At 39.3% G+C, this 19,437-nt stretch overlaps 1 protein-coding gene across 5 annotated transcripts in view; it reads left to right on the plus strand.

The window, feature by feature from the left end:
* The window catches only part of PHACTR1 (phosphatase and actin regulator 1), a 386,579-nt gene that overhangs the window by 349,796 nt on the left and 17,346 nt on the right, over nt 1-19,437 (plus strand). For all 5 annotated transcript variants that reach the window (XM_042461661.1, XM_042461660.1, XM_042461662.1 and 2 more), the window contains 2 exons: nt 6,126-6,331; nt 9,265-9,421. In XM_042461661.1, coding sequence (XP_042317595.1) covers nt 6,126-6,331; nt 9,265-9,421 — 363 coding nt within the window. The remainder of the gene's footprint in view (nt 1-6,125; nt 6,332-9,264; nt 9,422-19,437) is intronic.

Raw genomic sequence — 19,437 nt, forward strand, 5'->3', positions numbered from 1 at the left:
GGGAAGTGCAAGACTAAAAGTCTCCTTTCAATTTTAGTGGAGAAAAAAGTATCTGAGCTATCAAAAATTTGGTTAGTACCAATCTATTTTGTCATGGAACATGGCTCATAATGGTGATGATGCTACTGGTATTATTATTCCCATCTATTTTTCCTGGATAAATATTTGATCATTTTTTGTTAAGAAGGAAAGTTATGAACACACGAAAGCACAGAGTGTACAAATTAGATAATTCCCATTGTCTTTTAGATAATTGCTTTTTGTATATGATAAGCTGCAGTAATTGTGGAGCCATATCTCTAACACATCTATGAAAACTATTTGATGTAAATCTATTCAACTGAGTTGCTACGAACTGGAACTATTGAAGCATGAAATATCTGTACTGCTTCCATTTTCCAGTTACATGTATTTTTAAAATGTTCTACTTACCAAAGCTAATGGACTAGGAATGATGCTGATGTTGTTGTTAGTATTTATTTCACTTGCTGTTATTGTCTTCTGTTTCATTATATTTGTTGATAGTGGCAGTGGTGATGGTTGGTGAGTGTGATACTTAATAGCAGATTTTGGATGAATTTGGATTGTGCTCAAGATGTTTTTCTTCTGGACCAGTTACTACAACTTTTTGAAATGAAACAATGTGATTAAGAAAATATGAAGATTAGAGGGATGGTGGAATTTATGTAGTACATCCATGTCAATGGGTCTTTTTACACACCTGGGTTTATTAATAAACCCAAAGGCCTTTAGGGAAGGAAGACCCACTGAAAATAAGCCGCCTGTTGTCAATCGCAGTCATGTACTGCAATCTAGTGCTATACACATAAATGTGTAGCTGTATCCTGGCCCTGCCCAGCTTCCTTGGATATAGTAGGCTGCTAAAGAAAAGCTTCTGCAAGGTCCAAAACACACTGCTGAAATAATCCAGTTTCAGACCACTTTAACTGTCCTGGCTCAATGCTAGGAAATCCTGGGAACTTTAGTTTTGTGGACATTTAGCCTTCTCTGTCAGAGAGCTCTGGTGCCACAATAAACTACAATTCCCAGGATACCCTAACACTGAGCCAGGGCAGTTAAAATGGTCTCAAACTGAATTATTTCTGCAGTGTGTTTTGGACTCAAATAAATGCCTATGGCTGGCCACTCTTGAAGAAAGAGATTGGCCTTTGATTTAATTTACAATGGTTTAAGAATATGAAAAGTCCCTTGCTGGACCTAGTCCATCTAGTATAGGCAACGGAACTATGCAGTCTTGAATTGAAACTTCCAGTATTCTTCATTGTTGACTATGGCTGCATATGCAGAAATAATCCAGTTTGGCACCACTTTAACTGTCATGGCTCAATGCTATGAAATTCAGAGAATTGTAGTTTGTTGTGGCACCATAGCTCTATAACAGAGCAGCCTATAATTGTCTCACAAAATTACAATTTCCAGAATTCTATAGCACTGAGCCATGGTAGTTAAAGTGGTGTCAACCTGGATTATTTCTGTAGTGCAAGTGCAGCCTATGTTGCCTTGGGTTGCTATGAGATGCAACGCAACAACATCTGAAGGGATATACAACTCCCACCCAGTCTAGTCTCATATTTAGTGGCCAGAAAAGCCTTGGAAAGTTACTCTGTAGAGTGCAACTCCCAGAATCCCTTTGCCAGCATGATCACTGGAGATAGGCCAAAAGAACAGCTTTTCCAAACTTTGTTTTCTATAAGCAATTATTCTTATTGGAGTGTAGTAGTAGTAGCAGTAGTAGTAGTACTAGTAATGGTTACATGGCTTAGGTTGTGGCAAGCACATGTCTTAGCCTACACATCTTGCCTATGTTTTATTTTTAAAGAATGATTAAATCTTCTGTTTGATTATCTGAAAAGTTCTGATCAATTAAGGCAGTGCAGACAGCAGTATTGGAAACCAGCTATCCTTCATGTCCCATGAGATCAGGGTTGGCTGGTTTAAACCTTGATTTAAACCAAATGACGTTAAAAAACTTTTAAACTCCTGGTGGTTTAAATTGATTGTGTGTGTGTGTGTGTGTGTGTATGTGTAACTCTGGCTTTTATTATTGTTTTCCACCCCTCTTACTGAAACAAAAACGACTGTTTGAATTTAAGCATTTTAACTTTTAATAGTTTATTGACAATTGTTCGTTGCTAGACCAGTATACAGTGTCACTTGTGTCTTTTTTAATCCTTTTATTTTATATTACAAGAAATGCCACTCAGAAACAAATTCTTCAATTAGCATAACTTCAACCAAAACAACTTGCTTTTAAAAAGCACTTTTAAAAGAACAATTATTATTTAAGCTAGTGGCCATAACATTATTTTTCTACTTAAATTTCTTATTTAGTCCTATATTAGTGTAGTCCTTTGCTTCTGTGTGTAGGCTTTCAACCTATCAATATAATTCCCAAAGTTTTATTGAAAGATGTAAATCATACCAAAGCCTAATAACGTTGGATTGTTAATGTTAGAAATCATTAAAACATGATTGATCAAGCTTTCTGATACAAAGGATTTTTCACAGTAGTAATATAAGCAGGATCCAGTTTTTTAAACAGGAAAACCCTGGTTTAAAGAAGCCCCCCATGGCGGTTTGCTTTTTTTTTTTTTAATGTGTTTTTTTTCCAACCCTGAGGTTCACTTAGGACAATTACTTCCATGCACACAAATTTTGCATTAATTGCACAGTATGATCTACTGTATCTTTAAACTACACATAAGTTATTTTACCTGGTATGGTCTTTTTTGCCGTAGGACTTAGAAGGGCATCTGTTTCCCCATAGCAATAGTTGCTCTAGTTTTTAACTTCCAAAACAATCTTGTAGTTACTAGGACATACACATTATGGTTAATAGTCAGAAATCAGGTGATTTAATTTCTTTTTGTTTTTGACTAGTGTTTGAGCATCAACTACCAAAGAGCTGAGTTTTCCATTTCAAGAAGGAAAAGACAAATTAATGAAGATATTATATTAGACTTGAAATTGGTCTATTTGAACGAAACAGCTGTTTGCAGGGGGGGGGGTTGCTATGAGATGACCTAGCAAGATAGCAGTCTGGTGTCCTATGGAGTATATGGAATTATGAACATCTCAAAATTGGAATATCTCTCTCTCTCTCTCTCTCTCTCTCTCTCTCTCTCACACACACACACACACACACACACACACACACACAGAATAAGAAGGGGAGAGAGAGACTTAACTCTAACTATTTGTCTCAACTAGATCCAATTAATCAATTGCTGAATTGTAAATTGACTTTCATGTTTGTTGTTGTTGTTTTTGTTGTTGTTGTGTGCCTTCAAGTCATCTCCAATTTATGGCAACTTTACTGTAAATGTATATAGCATTAATTCAGCAGGTTAACTTTACTTGAGACTAGCAACAGGATCTTTGCCAGAGAGAGAGAGACAGAGCAGTGCTGCAACATGCTATGGATCCTCACATGGCCTTAAATAAGCCATGTGATTCACTATAGACAGCTGTTCCACCTGGTGGCATGAAGCAAAAAGTTGGTTACATGCTTTTGAGACCTTCTGTTCAGCGTCCTGACAACTTCAGTTTTCATTTATTTAAAATGAAGGAGCATTTTTTTTTCTAGTGCTCATGGATTTAGATGGTCTCAGCTATGTGAAAAAAACATTCAGAAATCAGATGGATTAAGGATAGGACTACAGGTATTTCCTTGTATGGATATATACATGATTTGTGTGGCTTATGCTATATCTGGCTGAGCCTTTTGGCCTTCTAAAGCAGTTGTCACTTCACCATTTTTCATTCATTCCCCTCTCAGCACTCTCTTTTTTTTCTTTCAAATAACTACAACAACAAGGTTTTCTAGAAACTTCATATTGCAAGAAGTGCAAAAATGTCAAAATTAGAAATGGTTCATGGATTCACTAAACACTGAAACATTTGGAATTTGTTGGTGCAGTGTTGAAGGGGAGGGAAGTGACCCGAAGGTACACAGCCCTAGATTATTCTCCATAAGCCCAAAGCAGGAAATTTTGTACCAGAACAGTATCCCAGTGATTTCCACTGCACTCACTGTTCAAGATGTTGCCTGTTAACCCCAGCAGTCATCAAATTAGAAAGCTGATGGCTGCTTCCTCTGAAAAGGCATGCACTGTTTTTGCAAACATTTGGACAAAGCATCTGTAAAGCTGTTGCTTCTTGATGTTTTTCCATTAGCTTGCTCAAACATTTTTCTCTTTTGGCTAATGTGTTAATATCTCTAAGGAGATTAGTGTTGATTTTTCAGATGAGACATGCTTCATTTTTAAGACATGGATTGCACAAAAACAGTGTTATCTGGAAATCTTTGGCAGCATTGCCATTTATTGTTCTCCTTGCCCCCAAAAAAGCATTAAACACACACATTGCATCAAGCTTTAACTGCTTTGAAAGTGCACAAGCCTATATGACACATCAGACAGGGGAAAAAATTACACGGCTATAAACCTCAACCCACAACTAGAATAAGTCTGATTAAAGATGGTAAGCATTGCTTGAGTAAACATGCACTCCATACGTACGTAATATAAGTGCTTAAGCATTTTAAGAAGATCAGAATGGTTAACACAAATAAGATGTTTTCGTGTCCCTCACTTGAAAGTGAAGGTATGAAATGTAACTCATAATAGTAGCAAGCATTCTTATAAAAACGGAAATAAACATGTGAGGGAACAGAGGGCAAGAGGAAATTCCCTTTTATACACTTGAACCAACCATGGTTTGGAGAAAATGACATATTCAGTGCCATCCAGCCAGGAACAAATGCTTTTAGAGTGCAATGTGGTGTCGCTATGACATACACTTGGCCAGTGGTGTCACTAGGTTTGGCAACACCTGGTGCAGGAACTCAAGGTGTCAAAACTGTATTGACTTTCTCCCATACCACACTATATGGAATCCTTAGTAATGTTTTTTGTACTAATGTTACTCATAAACTGTAATTCTCTTATATCATTGAATGTAATAGCAATAGTTTTGACATAAACAACTTGCAAAATTAAAATTATACCTTTGCATTACAATATAATATGCACAGTCTAAATGTATTTACATATATATAGCTTCATCTGGTTAAAGTGAAATTTTTGTAAGATGTGAGATTTTTAAAAGAAAAATAAAAAATGAAAATTTAAAAAATAATTATTTTTATGGGACCTTTTTCCTCCCACTGAGCCATTCACACCATCCCCAGTGTTTTAAAGGGCCACAGACGAATGCCACAGCCAATTTCTGCCCAAAGGCAGATGTTTGGGGAGCAGTGGTCTAATCCCGCTTAGGGTAATAAACACAAAAGTGCTGAAGTACCAGACTTCAGAAGTGAACAAAGTATATGACGTATATGAAGTAACCAACTGGTGCAACAGAAAATATTAAAATGTATATCAATAACATGTGTAGAAGGCATGTGTCCCTGAAATATGGTTGGGGCATTCATTTTCACTGATGAGGAGAACCCACCAATGAACATGCAGTTGCGCTATTCCCCAAGTGCAAAATATCACTGCAGGGAAAGCTTCAAAACTGACAGTTGCGCGGTGTTAGTGTCCCCTCCTTTTCCCCTGCCCCTCACTATTCCCAAGCAGGCTGGTTGCCTCCCCCCTCCATTTCCATTTCTTTTCTATTTCTTTCTCATTTCCATTTTTATTTTTTATTTATTTAACTGAAATCACAGTAGCAGAGCTTCAGAATTGTGTGAAAATAAAATTAAAAACCAAAAAGCTTGCTGAGTAGGGAATAGGGCCTGGCAGGATTAAGGGGGGATGCAGAAGAAAGCATGATGTCAGAAACAGACCTAGTCACATTATTATAGAGATGTATGATAACGGCTGCTCACAAACAGGTATAATTCAAGTTTCTTTAAACAAGTGTGATTGCGGAAAGAACAGGGCTCATGCAGTAATGTCCTAATAGAGAAGAAACAAATGCCTTTGTACAGTTTGAAGTGGGATGCCTCCAAACCCATTCCACATCTCCCAAAAAGTTACAGATGTTTTCATTCTGAAAGATAATTGATATAACTTTTTTATTCTTAGGACCAAATAATTCCAATATTCTCTTTTATACTCTCTTTCACTCTTCTCTTTCTTGTCTTCTTTTTCAAAAAGCTCTGGTTTACACGGGGGTGACAGTGTTACAAAAACTGGACCAGGGGGCCTTGCAGACATGAGACAAGTGCCAACTGTTGTGATCGAATGCGATGACAATAAAGAAAATGTGCCTCATGAATCTGACTATGAAGATTCTTCATGCCTCTACACAAGAGAAGATGATGATGAAGATGAAGAAGATGAGGAAAGCTCATTATTTACAAGTAAGGCTCCTCTGCTCCTCACTGGCATTTATCTTTTCATACAAAAGCAAAAGACCTTCTACTTAGAAACCATCCTAACAGTCATTGATAATATAATGGTTTGCTTAGTGGCCCTGTGAAAGAACTCCACAATTGTCTGATGAGTAATTACCATACATTTTTTAAATGTCAGCATGGGAAAATGATAAAGAACAAGTAAATAGGAATTGTGGTGTCCAGATGTGCAGGATAAACTGCCAGATCATTAAAATATACACTTACCCCCTGATCTGTCTATCTGTGCATTTGCAAATTTGAGGCTGGTTACAGGTCGAAGGGGATTTTCAGAACAGTGCCCTCTGAAGAGTCACCTATAATGGTGCCACCCCCTGCCATAAGCCCTGAATGGCAGAAGATGTTGGCAGGCAGCTAGATTGTATTGAAGTGCTCCAGTGAGTGCTAGGTTGGGTCAGAGCCACAATATTCCACAGTGGGGCTGTCCACGGGGGCCAAAAGGCCTGTGTTCCCCTCAGCCTCACATTGTCCAGTTCGGACAATGCAGGCAGACTGGATGATGATCCATGTAGCCAACCACCCCATTTCATAATCAGACATGGCGATAGTCTTCTCAGTAATGGCAAAGGAAATTAAGACGTGCAATGACAGTAGCGGGTCCATGGCCCAAGGTGGCCTGGGGACCGACCTGGGTTAGGTCCCAGGTCAGAATATGATAATGCAGGCTTGGCCTGTACTTTCCTATCAGCCCCAGTGTCTGCAAAGAAACAATACATTACAAAGGGATGTCTGTCTGAGGTACTGTAAATAGCAGTTTCAAACACATACGGTCATAATTCTAACTCTTCCATTTTGAAAGGGACAGTCCTGTTTAATCCTCTGTCATTCAACTCTTTCAGGTGCTTTCAAATGTCCCATTTTCTCTTCTCCCATTTCCCTCCTTTGCCCTGGCATACTTCAGTTCCTGCAAAGTGAGTTTTAAGTGCAAAGGTAGTTTCAACTCATTTGTCTCAGTAGCAGGGAGAGGAGAGGAGGGGGTGGAATCTTGCCCTTTCCAGGAAAAAGCAAACTTCTGCAGCCTCTCCTGGCTTGTGTGCTCTTCCTTATTGACAGCTTTTGCTATCTTGACCGTACTTTGCTATTGCTTGGCCACGTGTGTCCCGGTTTTCATCTGTGAAATGTTGGAGGACCCAGGCCCTATTAGAATGGTAGAACCAGTTGGATGCCAGTTATTGAAAAAAGTGTCCTGCACACTTGTTTACATATAACTATTTGTAAGCCACTCTGAGGCCTTTTTATATCGGATGGGACATAAATATTTTAATATTTGAATAATTAATAATTATAAGTACACACAAAACCACATCACCACAGTATGAAACCATGAAAACTTGTCACACATTTGTTGTTAGAGTTCTAGGCACATTTGATGGGACTGGAGACAGGGGTTAAGGGGAAGCAATATGACTCCTTGTCCCTTCATAAGCTCTTAGGCCCACTAATCATTTATCTTACATGAACGGTGTTGCTCAAATTATGGATTCTTTGACAATTGAATGAGCACGGAACCCTAAAGTCGTCCAACAAAACTGCTATAGCTTTGAGGCAGTGGAAGATTCGGGCTTGAAAAATTTGTTTTTGTATGACAAGTCCCAGAATCTCCACACCTAGCATGGCCTTTAGCCATGCTGTCTGGGAATTTCTGGGAGCTGCAGTCCCAAAATTCTCCAAACTGTCTTTTCCAAGCTGTGCAACCATTAGGGTTCTAGCACCCTTGTTTTATTATTGATGACAGCAATGGACTGGGGCTGTGTGAAAAAGAGAGACGACTCTTTGATAAGACCAAAACTACTCTTACTTACTTACATACATACATACATACATACATATATATATGTGCCCGCCACTTTTCTCTCAGAGTGGAACCCAAGTGTGGCTCACAGATAAAATTGGTTAAAAACTTACCAATTCAATTATACAAACAATTAAAATAATTTCATTTAAAGAGTATAGAATTACATTTAAAAACACAGAAGTTAAAAGCATATAAACAGAGCACACACACACACACCCCAAATAAGAAGCCTCCCTGGGAATAATTACATATTAAAAACCCACTTGTTGTTGTTATTATTATTATTATAGCACTGTAGATTTGCACAGCGCTGTACATAAAACAATACGTATATAAGAGAAAGCCTGCCTATGACGTACAATCTAAGAGATAATAGGATAATATATATAAAATACATAGCGCTACACAGGAACAAAACATCTAGAAAGCAGGAAGAGGACCACCTCTAGAAAGGGAATTCTAGAAGGGGGGAGCAACCTCTGAGAAGACTCTCTCTCTCATGTCCTCTCCAACTGAGCCTGTGATGTTAGTGGGATCGAGAAAAAGGCTCCTTTTGATTATTTTAAAGCATTGGAAGATTCAGATGGGAGATAGAGTATTTCATATAGTCTAGACCAGTGATTCCCAAACTTTAGTCCTCAAGGTGTTTTGGACTTCAACTTCCAGAAGTCCCAGCCATCTTGGTCAACAGTCAGGAATTCTGGGAGCCAAAGTCCAGAACATCTGGAGGACAAAAGTCTGTGAACCACCAGTCTAGACCCAAGCAGTATAGTGCTTTATAGATCATGACCAATACATTCCACTTCCATATTAGCAACACTTGATCTGAGGCTAAAAGGTTCATGAAGCAACCCTCACCCAAGGGTTGAGAAAACATTAAGCTTAACTCTGGAAGAGCATGCTGAACTCAAGGAAAGGCATTTGAAATGGGCTTCTGCACTAACATTCAGAGGAACAAGGAAGACAGACATTTTAAAAAAAACCCTACTCTGCACCCAAAATCCCCCACCACAAATATGTGTTGGCATGTCCTCGATTTAATTTAAGACCAATGGTTCTCCAAAGTTGTCTCTTATTACCTTAGGCTCCCTTGCAATGAAAGTCTGCAGAAAAGATTCTTTAGCCATCAAACTTAGCAACCGGCCATCCAAACGGGAGCTGGAGGAAAAGAACATCCTCCCCATGCAGACTGATGAGGAGAGGCTCGAGCTCAGGCAGCAAATTGGGACCAAGCTGACAAGGTAAGAACTATGGCCTGTCTTGCTGTGAGCCAGGCAGCTTTTTATTTTACGACACTTTTATTTGGTCAGTTGCATTCAGTAAATCGGGGTGTTGGATGATTATATTTCTTGGGTTTCATCCAAGGAACTCAAAGAGTGGTATGTGGTTCTCAGTGCTCCCCCAAGCCGTGACACAATAAGCTTAACTCTTTTCCCTTGTAATGAACAGAACGTAAAAGTGCTGAGGTTTGACTGGATTGTACCCTGTAGGGGCTAGTAATGAGCTTAGTTATTCAGATTGAGCAGGAATTTTAATGGCTTAAAATAGAAGGCAAGGCTTTCTTCTTTGACTTCTGTTCCCAATTTCACTTCTTAGTCATAGCTCGCTTGTCATATCATTCTTTTAGGTTGCGTTATCTTTTACAGAAGGAGAAAAGTTTAAGAAAACAATTTGGGTCAGCTTCTGTTATACATCTCACAATGTTGTGTCCCTATGAACTGTAGCCATCCAGAGGTGTTTTTAGCCTCTGACTCCTATTTGCCTCAGGCAGCATGGCCAATGGTCTAGGGTGATGGTAGTGACAGTCCAACAACTTCTGGTAAGCCATACGGTCCCTGGCTGTCAGCTTAACACAGCCAACCAAGTTCTTCTTAGTGTGTACCTCTTACTTTCCATGAACTGGTATCATCAAGTTAAATATTGGTCTTACCTAATACAGCCAAAGAGTATATTCCACTTTAGGAATTAAAGTGATTGTTCATTTCTTTTTAAAAGAAAGATTTTGCTCAAATTTTGCATCTACAGTCCTCTCTCCATTCTTGTGGTCTTCGGATCCGCGTCCCTTGCCTATGCACAGAGGGAGAATGAATGGGGCTTGTGTGCCTCCACGCCTATACTCAAGCCAATCAATGGGGCTTGAATGTAGGTGAAACTCCATTTCTGCAAAGGGGTCTGGAACAGATCCCCCGTGAAAAAGGAGGGGCGACTGTATTTCTCTTTTTTTTTTATAAAAAAAAAACTGTCATGGCTCCATCATTTGGAATCCTGGGATTTGTAGTTTGTTGTGGCACCGGAGTGCTCTGACAAAGAAGGCTAAATATCTCTCAAAACTACAAATCTCAGAATTCCATAGCATGGAGCCATGGCAGTTAAAGTGGCATTAGACTACTGTATATTGTTTCTGCAATGCAGATTAGACCTCAGTCTCAGAGTAAAGACAATGGCAAACCTCCTTTTAATAAGTTCTGTCAGGAAATTTTTATAAAAGGCTCACTATAAGTCAGAAAGGACATAAAAACAACAAAAATGAAGCGTGCAGATTATCTATAGATTTACTCAAGCCATTCTTTTCCTTCTGATGTAGTAGGGCAGTAGTAGGGAATATGTGGCCCTCTAGATATTATTGGACTGCAGTTTCCACTATCCCTCCCTAGGGATGATAGGAGTTATAATTGAACATCTGGAGAGCAACACACCTCCCATCCCTGCGCTAGGAGAAAAATCAATATAACTATTTGTATTGTTTGGGTAGGAAAAGATGCATTTGATGTTGTTCAGTGTTGAAGTGAATGACTCATTCATCTCTTGAATCCTTTGGAAATATGTAAGGCAACAGAAAGAACTGCATCTAGTTCTCAATTATGCAAATCATTTGCATATGTATAAGGATACTGAGGCACAGCTGGTAGAGTTCTGTTGTAATATTCTGATGGATCAACACTCTTCTGTGTATCACCCGACTGTTTTCGAACATGTTACCACAATACTTCCATAGCTTCTTCCACTAGAGAGAGAGAGAGAGCAAGGAAATGATTGTTTTGCAGGCAAACATCCAATACTGTGTCAAGGTACTTTGGTTAAGTAAGTAGATCCAGAACCAAGAATAATATTGATATGGGGCCCCTTCCTGTTAGATATAGCACTATGATTCTACTTTCACTCATTTGGTTCCATCCTGAGCAGTCCTGGGATTTGCAGTTTAGAGTGGGGGATTTTGAATTTTCAAGCAGAGATCTCTAGGCCTTCACTGAACTGCAAATCTCAGGATTTTATGTATTTTGCTATAGTAGATAAAATAGAATGATAGTGCTATAATTGTGTAGTGAGAAAGAGACCCTGATTTGTAAACAGAGCCATGAAAGAAACAACTTCTTCCTTGGTGATAAACTGCTCCTATTTGACATTACCAGTATTGTTAGAAAAAAGCCTGAGTCACACCACCTCTCTGCCTCACACACACAACCCCTGACAGCATTTTATAAATCTGGTCCTTAGATGTATTGGCATTATACATTATTCTCTTCACAGTATAGAGTAAATTTTCTCTTTAATAGAAAATAGCAATACTTTCTTTTACAGTTTGCATCTGTTGTTGTTGTGTGTCTTCAAGTCACTTCTGACTTATGGCAACCCTAAGGCTATCATGAGGTTTTCTTGGCAAGATTTCAGAGAAGGGTATGTCACTGCCTTCCCCTGAAGCTGAGAGTATGTGACTTGCCCAAGGTCACCCAGTGGGTTTCATGGCTGAGCTGGAAATCAAACCTTGGTCTCAAGAGTGCAGCACTGAAACCTCTATGCCATGCTGGCACTCTGCTTCTGTAGCAACCATCAGATAGGACAATGTTGAACAGAGAGTTCTGTCTGAAGACCGCTGGCTGTGAAAGGAGACTATGCATTAATAGCACCGTGTATGGGCATTTCCAAGTGATGCATGTTCCTGTCTAGTTTGAAGAGCTGATAGACATTTGCAGCAGGGATACTAGTGAACCAGCCATGCTGGTCCTTCTATAAATCCCCAGAATATATGAGCCACATGTTTTCCTGTCCTGTATTATATAATGATGTGCCAATTCCCCAGTTAGTGTTAAGCATTCATTAACTGTTACAACCAGTTATCGATACACACCATTAGAATATTTAAGTCAAATTTCTTTACCCTCTAATTATGTTTCCCAGACTTCACTTATACATCTGTATGTGCTGATCACTAAGGAGATATCCCATAATGACACAGATCTCATGCTAAATTATGAAGGTACAGTCCTTCTGGTCCTTTGGGAAATGTTGAAATGCATATTACAATTGCAGCTGACAGTTTTAATAACTTTACAAGCAGACTTGCACTATTGTAAAGGAACTCACTAAGGCCTTGGAATTGTCATCTGGGAAAACTACCCACATTTTTTGCAGAAGAAAAACAAAAGAAAGAACAACAACAAAAACCCAAAGCCCCATCTTTAATACAAGACTCCTTAGGAACTAATCATTGCTGACAGCAGTGAACTAGTTCTCTGCATCTTCGCAAGAAAGCTGGTTTAGGTATTTAAATGTTTTATATTCGTCCTGCTGTTTTAGTTTAAGAGCAAGCATGATATAATAAAATCCCTATCTCTGATGTATTAACAGGGCCTAGGGAACAATTTGTTGTAATTGTTAAAATGACTAAGACATGAATCTGAAATAATCCTAAAAAGATTATGTTTAGTTCTCTCTCTCTAGTTTTGGCTGTTTGATAGCTGGTAGGAAGGGAGTGCTATGACGACTATGCAATTGGCTATGTAATTCTGGGAGCTGCAGTCCAAAAATAAAATTTCCAAACTGGCTGGATTCATATGTTTTAAAATCAGCATCCAAATTTGGTGAACAAAAATTCTATAATCTCAGTAATATCTTCTATCTGTTTTAGGTCCAGCTTTGTTAATAGAGAAACTTATTTTTTCCAGTAACCCTTTTGGACAATCCCAGCTACTCACATTTTTTAATTTTATGTGTGATGGTGTGCATATGAAGCATACTGCAAGCATTGTAAATGTGTGAATCTTTCAGACAACATACATTTTGTCTTGAACCAGTTCTTGGGAAATGTGAAATGGATAATTTCAATGAGAATCTCAAGAGATCTTTTCAGTACTTAATAGTAGCAGACCTAACAAAAAGTAACTGTTAGTGTAGCAGCATAAATAAAGTTTAATAGTAATAATAAGCACCTGTGCAGTTTGTAATCTAAGAAAACTGGAGGGGAAAAAATCAGATCTTTGAAAAATGTATGATGATTGTCCGCTTTCAGAACAAAAGCTGTCACACATATATGCCTGCATGCATGCACACTTTCTGGCTTTTGCTTAAAATCACTTCTGTAACAATCATTCAATTCAGTGCCAGCCTCCAAGCTTCATCTATATAAGCTATTCATTGTAGTGCAAATCTCAAAAGATGTTTATGTAGTGGAAATGACATGCTTTTAAAGAGCAAACAAATAGTGGTTTGTAATTTTTAGTACTATTCTCCTTTGACATTTCCTAGCTAGAAATTTAATTTACAGCAGGGTTCCAGTGGGGACCAGGGAACAGCTAATTTTAACATGTAGTAGAATTACAATGCTTGAGAACAATGAGCCAAATGTAAATGCCAAATGCAGTGTTGTGTGGAGGAGAACAGAGCTCTATGTAAATCCAAACACAAATGTTTTGTCCTCCCACCCGCACTATACCATGTGGTGCTAACTATGCTCAGTGCCTGGTTATGTCTCTGAGCTGAAGTTTTTATTTCTTCTTTTGGGGGTAATGCTTTAGATTTCCAGTTTTTGGGGAGGGCAGGCAACTCCTTTAGAATAATGATGGGTGAATAATCAGAACTTCCTGTTTGCATAAAAGAGGCAATTCAAACCTCATTAGAATTTTAATGTATTTTTTGTAAAGTTAATTATGGCTTGGACCTCATTTTGTTTCTGATTTATTTGATTTTCATAAATCTGGTATAAAAATTGTGGATTTTTTCAGCACGAGCTCAAGAGCCACTGAGTAAGTCTGACTGGGGAAAAGTGTAGATCAGTTTGGTTGTTATACATTTGTATCCTGCCTTTTTTGAGCTAAGCTGAGGTACATCTCATTTCAGCAATGGTCTCCCATACAGTCAGTGATTACATTTTTCCACCTCTTTGTGATCAACATTCTATGCATTGTAAGCAAAGCAGAGAAACTCCAGTCCCTTTCACTTGCTATATATAGTAGTCTCTGCAAACAAACAGCACTCTGGGCCAAGCTGCAGCTCAGAAGAGGGCCAGTCCTACTGTTAGACAGAGTAAGGCATTCATCCCAGAGAGCCAATGCAGGCAAGCCAGAGTGGTAGCCTCCCGGATATCTCTCCTCAGCCTCCTAGTCACTCTCCTCTTTTTGCAAGATAAGGCTATAGATGTCAAAGAAGTGAGCGTGCTGTATAACTTGTCCTTCATCCCTAAGCCAATAAAATTCAACTACCAAACCATTTGGCTTTTATATTGGTATAGGGAGTGACATCCCTGAGTTTTCTTTGCTTCAGCTCTGACTCACAAGGTGGACCATACAGATCCATCAATGCCTTTGCTTACTCTTCTCACCTGTATGGGACAGTGAAATAGGCGACGGCTGCTTATTCTAGGACCAGCTCTGAGAACTAATACAAAGGGACTTAAACACCCCAGTTTTTAGGATCTGAATTGGTAACATTGATTTTGCATGGCTACACTGCCACGAGCCACTTGCTTCTGAGGTCCTAATGAGGCACCTAGCAACAAGCATAAGGCTATGTGCCCCATTCTGACCTCAGAACAAGTGACCCATGCTCATGGAGACAGTTGCAGCAGTGTGGGAACAGCAAGCTCTGGATCATCCTGGAAGCCATCCATTGTAAAGCTTTTAAACAAAGTCCTAGGAAAGATACTGAAGAATGACATGGAAGAAAATGCCAAGGTTGGATTAATGCTGAACCTTTAAAAAACCCAAAATTATGACCACGGAAAATCTACAAGAATTCACCCTAGATGACAAGAAATTTGAAATGGTCAAAGAGTTTCCATACCTTGGTTCAAATATTGCTCAGAACTGAGCCTGCAGTAAAGAAATCAGAAAAAGACTAGATCAGGAAGAACTGGACAAGATCGTAAAGTGTAAAGACATAACTCTTAACACGAAAGTGAGGATAGTCCAAGCCATTGTATTCTCCATCACCATGTACAGGTGTGAGACTTGGACAGTGAAAAAAAAACCAATAGGAAGAAAACCCATTTGAGATGTGGTACTGGAGAAAAGTACTGAGAATACCATGGACTGTCATGAAGACAAACAAATGGGTCCTAGAACAGAACTCTCCATGGAACGATTAAAAATTGTTAAACTGAGGCTGCCGTACTTTGGCCACATCATGAGGAAAAATGAGAAGCTAAAGATAGGGGATCCTGGAGATGTCTCATTCCCAGGGTCACCATAAGTCAAAGTCAACTCAAGGACAGAACAACAAAAGGCTGTTATGCCCTGGTTGTAGTTCATAATATGCCAGACATCATCTTGGACCAGAACCAAGGTTTGGGCTGTGCATTGTCTGCATAGGACAACACCAGAGTGGAAAGGGGAATGGGCCTTTTGGCCTGTGCAGACAAGGCTTCAGTTTCCACAGCTTTTATTGTTTATCTGAAGCATGAGAGGCAAGCCTTGGTATTGCTGATCCCTTGAGGACTAATTGCGCTCATTATGTGTATTCAGATTTTTGAAGGAAAGTTGTTATTACCATGTAAACTCTCTAGACAGCTGTTCTGAGCCATCAGTTTACTGATAGGAAACATGGAAGTCTTGTTGCTTTTTCATGTGAATAAAAGTGGATGAGATGTTTACTTCCCAAGTAAGAGCTTCAGTTTCTGAAATACTATTACTTCTCAACATTTGAATACAAATATATTCGTTTTCCATCTACTTGAACAACTATGGTTTAGAGTACAATGGGGAACACAACTGAACTAATGGCCATATTGGATAAAAGCTATGATACCATTAATGCCAAGTTTGCAAGACCTTAGCAGGGTTGTTAATAACAGGGTGTCTTGAGAATCTCTCATTGTAGGGTCACACAAATTGAAGCCAACATGATGACAGTTAACAACAACCACCACTGAAAAGACTTCTCCTGGCAGAAGTGTAATTCAGAACAAACCAGTCCTGTTGCTTCTGGTGAATGAAGAAGATATCAAAGAAGATGCAGGGAGGAAAGTGTAATTACTACTTGCAGGCATGCCAGAAAATATGCAGTAAGATTACTCATCTCTTTCTGTTCCTGATGCACTCTTGAACCTTGTTAAGTGTTTTGTAAGGATGCCAACTGGTGAACCAGTGCATTACTGGGGGTGGGAGGTATGTGTATGTTAATTAGATTTTGCATTCTTTGTGCATGGGCTGGCTATGCCCAGTAACTGATAATTGCAAATGTAATCTGTCCATAGATTCACTTAGCTTTCCAATTCTTTTCATTGCAGTCCCATCCTACAACATATAGTTTGATAAGCCCATAAAAGCCAAGTTTCACAAACAAATGTTTAGGAGAAAGCACAGCAGTTGCTGCACAGGGGTGACATGTTCCCAGAAACATTAAAAGCAGGGAAAAGAAGCTTTACTTTTACATCATTTGTTGTCATGGTTGATCCCACAAGTTCAGGGGTGCCATAGTGGTGGTCATAGTGGTGTTGGTAATAGTAGTACTAGTAGCAGCAGCAGTAGCAGCAGAAGAAATGGGCAGCAACTGCACTGCAGTGACTGCCAGGCCACTATATTTAGGGCCACCATGAACTCATTTTCTACTTTACATTTCAAAGCATAAATTGCAGATCACAGCCTGGAGTCATTATGGACATACTTCCATTCATCATTCTTTGAACCTGCTGATTTCATTTATGCTCAAGGTGGCAGAAGTGGTTATGATATTTCATTTCATATGAAGGTTTGGGAACACTGGTTGATGTTTTTGGGGGACATTTCTGTAGCCAGCTGAAGATGCCTTTACAATGACTTGTGATGGTTAGATGTTTCTCCAAATGAACAGTGACAGTGACTACTCAATGTCCCTGGTGTTCAAGGTGTTATGGGAAATTAAAATGGCAGCTCCCCCAGATAAAGTAATATGGTATTCATCAGTGTACTGGGACTAGAATGCTGAGTATGTATCTGTTTTGGGGTCCCAACAGTTGTTGGAGGGTCTCACTTGCTGAGTAGAAGAACCCTGTTACAATTGGGGTGGGGGAGGGAGAGTTAATACCAGGATGACTACCACAATTTTGATTTTAGTCAATGATTTGTCAATTTTATTGTCAATCAACTTTTGGAAAGAGTTTGGCTTTTCTGTTACATTAAAAGCCAAAGCTTGTATAATGCAGGCAATTTCCCTTTAGTACAATCCCTGACACTGGACTGTACTAAACTGTTGGTTTTTTTTTTTTTTTTTTCAGTTGATGCATGCAAGAATTTTGCTTTTGGGGCAGGGTTGAGTCTCTTCTCTCCCCCCCCCCCCCCCCCGGGAACCTTTGTGTGAAAATAGTTACTTCATAGCCCGAATGTGCAATCTGCATTCCTCTTTCTTACAAACAATTCTAATGAGGCTCCTGAAAAATCTGTTATGTAACACATTGCTACATATTGCAAGACTACAATGGAGCTACACATTACAGTTGTAAACTGTGTAGCTTTATACTTCTGTTCTGAAGCACGGCCAGATAAAACCGCACATCCTAATTGCTTTACAGTCCTAAGGTGAACTCTCTAAACATCCTATTTTGTAACAGTGTCTGTACTGTAAGAATAATTACCATGATTACCAGTGCAAAGCTCTTTTCTTGCAAAGCATGCACTGTGGACCAGGTCACTTGGAATGCACGTGGTGCGTTCCTGATCTTTTTAGCACTTTCAGAATTCAAAACTAGATGAAGTAAAGGTTCTGTTTTTCTTTCATGTTGGGTGTAGAGGCAAAGAACACATTTTACAAATCTGTGTTGCTGTCAGCGGCAGGTGATGTCCAGTGGAGTTGGTGGAATGGAGGGCAGAGTCACAAGAGGAAAAACCAAGGAGTTACTAGAGATAGACATACCTACATCCAGTTTGTTATCCTACTTCTACCTTGTTGCAAGCTCTAAATAGACTGCAAACCTCTTCTTGGTTGGTAGGAGTGCTAGAGTTTACATGGGTGGTGCCCCATATGTTCATTGTAGGATATAATTGCTAATGTTTTATGGCTGCTGTAGAGGGGCTTGATCAGCATTGTGTACTGTATTGTGCTATGGTTTAACCCTTTCTCATCCTGTTTGTCAAGAGAAGGAAACCTCAGCCACTGTCACAGCAGTGGACACTCCGAGCTCATTTTCCTATTAGAGATGCAATTGGGAGTTTTTCCCCACTGGTGATGTGACTGAGGCCAGCATTCCTAGTGGACTCTGCATACTTTGTGACTTGGTAGCAATGATGCATACGGTGTCAGTATCCTCTGAAGAATTAAATCGGAAATGCAAGTCCCCAAATCCCCAGTGGAAAAACTAAGACCAATGTACTCAGCCAAAATCTCTTGCCAGGGGTGTTGTGGCTTGGACCTTTGCCTTTCCACCTGCCACCCTGAAAATAAGTTTCTTCCCCTTGGTGTGGTGAAAGGGCAGATGGCATTTTTCACCGGTAGGTAGTGGAAGGGACAGATGGCAGTGTTTGCCCCAGTCCAGCTTTTAAGCTATTCATCCAGAGACAGTCACATTTCTAACTTAATCAAATGGTCAAGTTATCTTCCCTCATTTATGCTATGTTTGCCTTTTCAGTGCTGTTTTCCTGGTCAGTCCTTAGAATCCAGAAAGATGGAGAGGAATGCTAGATGTTTCTGAATGCAAAAGTAGTATGTCCAAAACAATGAGTCTCAAGCATATAAACTGCTTGGAAATGCTACTGCATAATAATAATAATAATAATAATAATAATAATAATATGTTTTATTTGTATACCGCTTTTCCTACGATCAAAGCGGTTTACAGCATACATATGCATATACAACAAATAGGAAGCATATACAGCATAGGAAGGCCAAGCTTGGAAAAAGTTACTGTTTGGAGTATAGTACCCAGAATCCCCCAACCACCATGGCCGATTGAAATGAATGGGAGTAAAGGCACCATATTCAGTTTGATCATGGAAGCTAAGCAGGGCCAGCCTTGGTTAGTGCTTGGATGGGAGGCCCAATAAATATCAGGTGCTGTAGGCTATATTTC

This window comes from Sceloporus undulatus, chromosome 4 (assembly GCF_019175285.1).
Source record: "Sceloporus undulatus isolate JIND9_A2432 ecotype Alabama chromosome 4, SceUnd_v1.1, whole genome shotgun sequence".
Lineage (NCBI taxonomy): Eukaryota > Metazoa > Chordata > Lepidosauria > Squamata > Phrynosomatidae > Sceloporus > Sceloporus undulatus.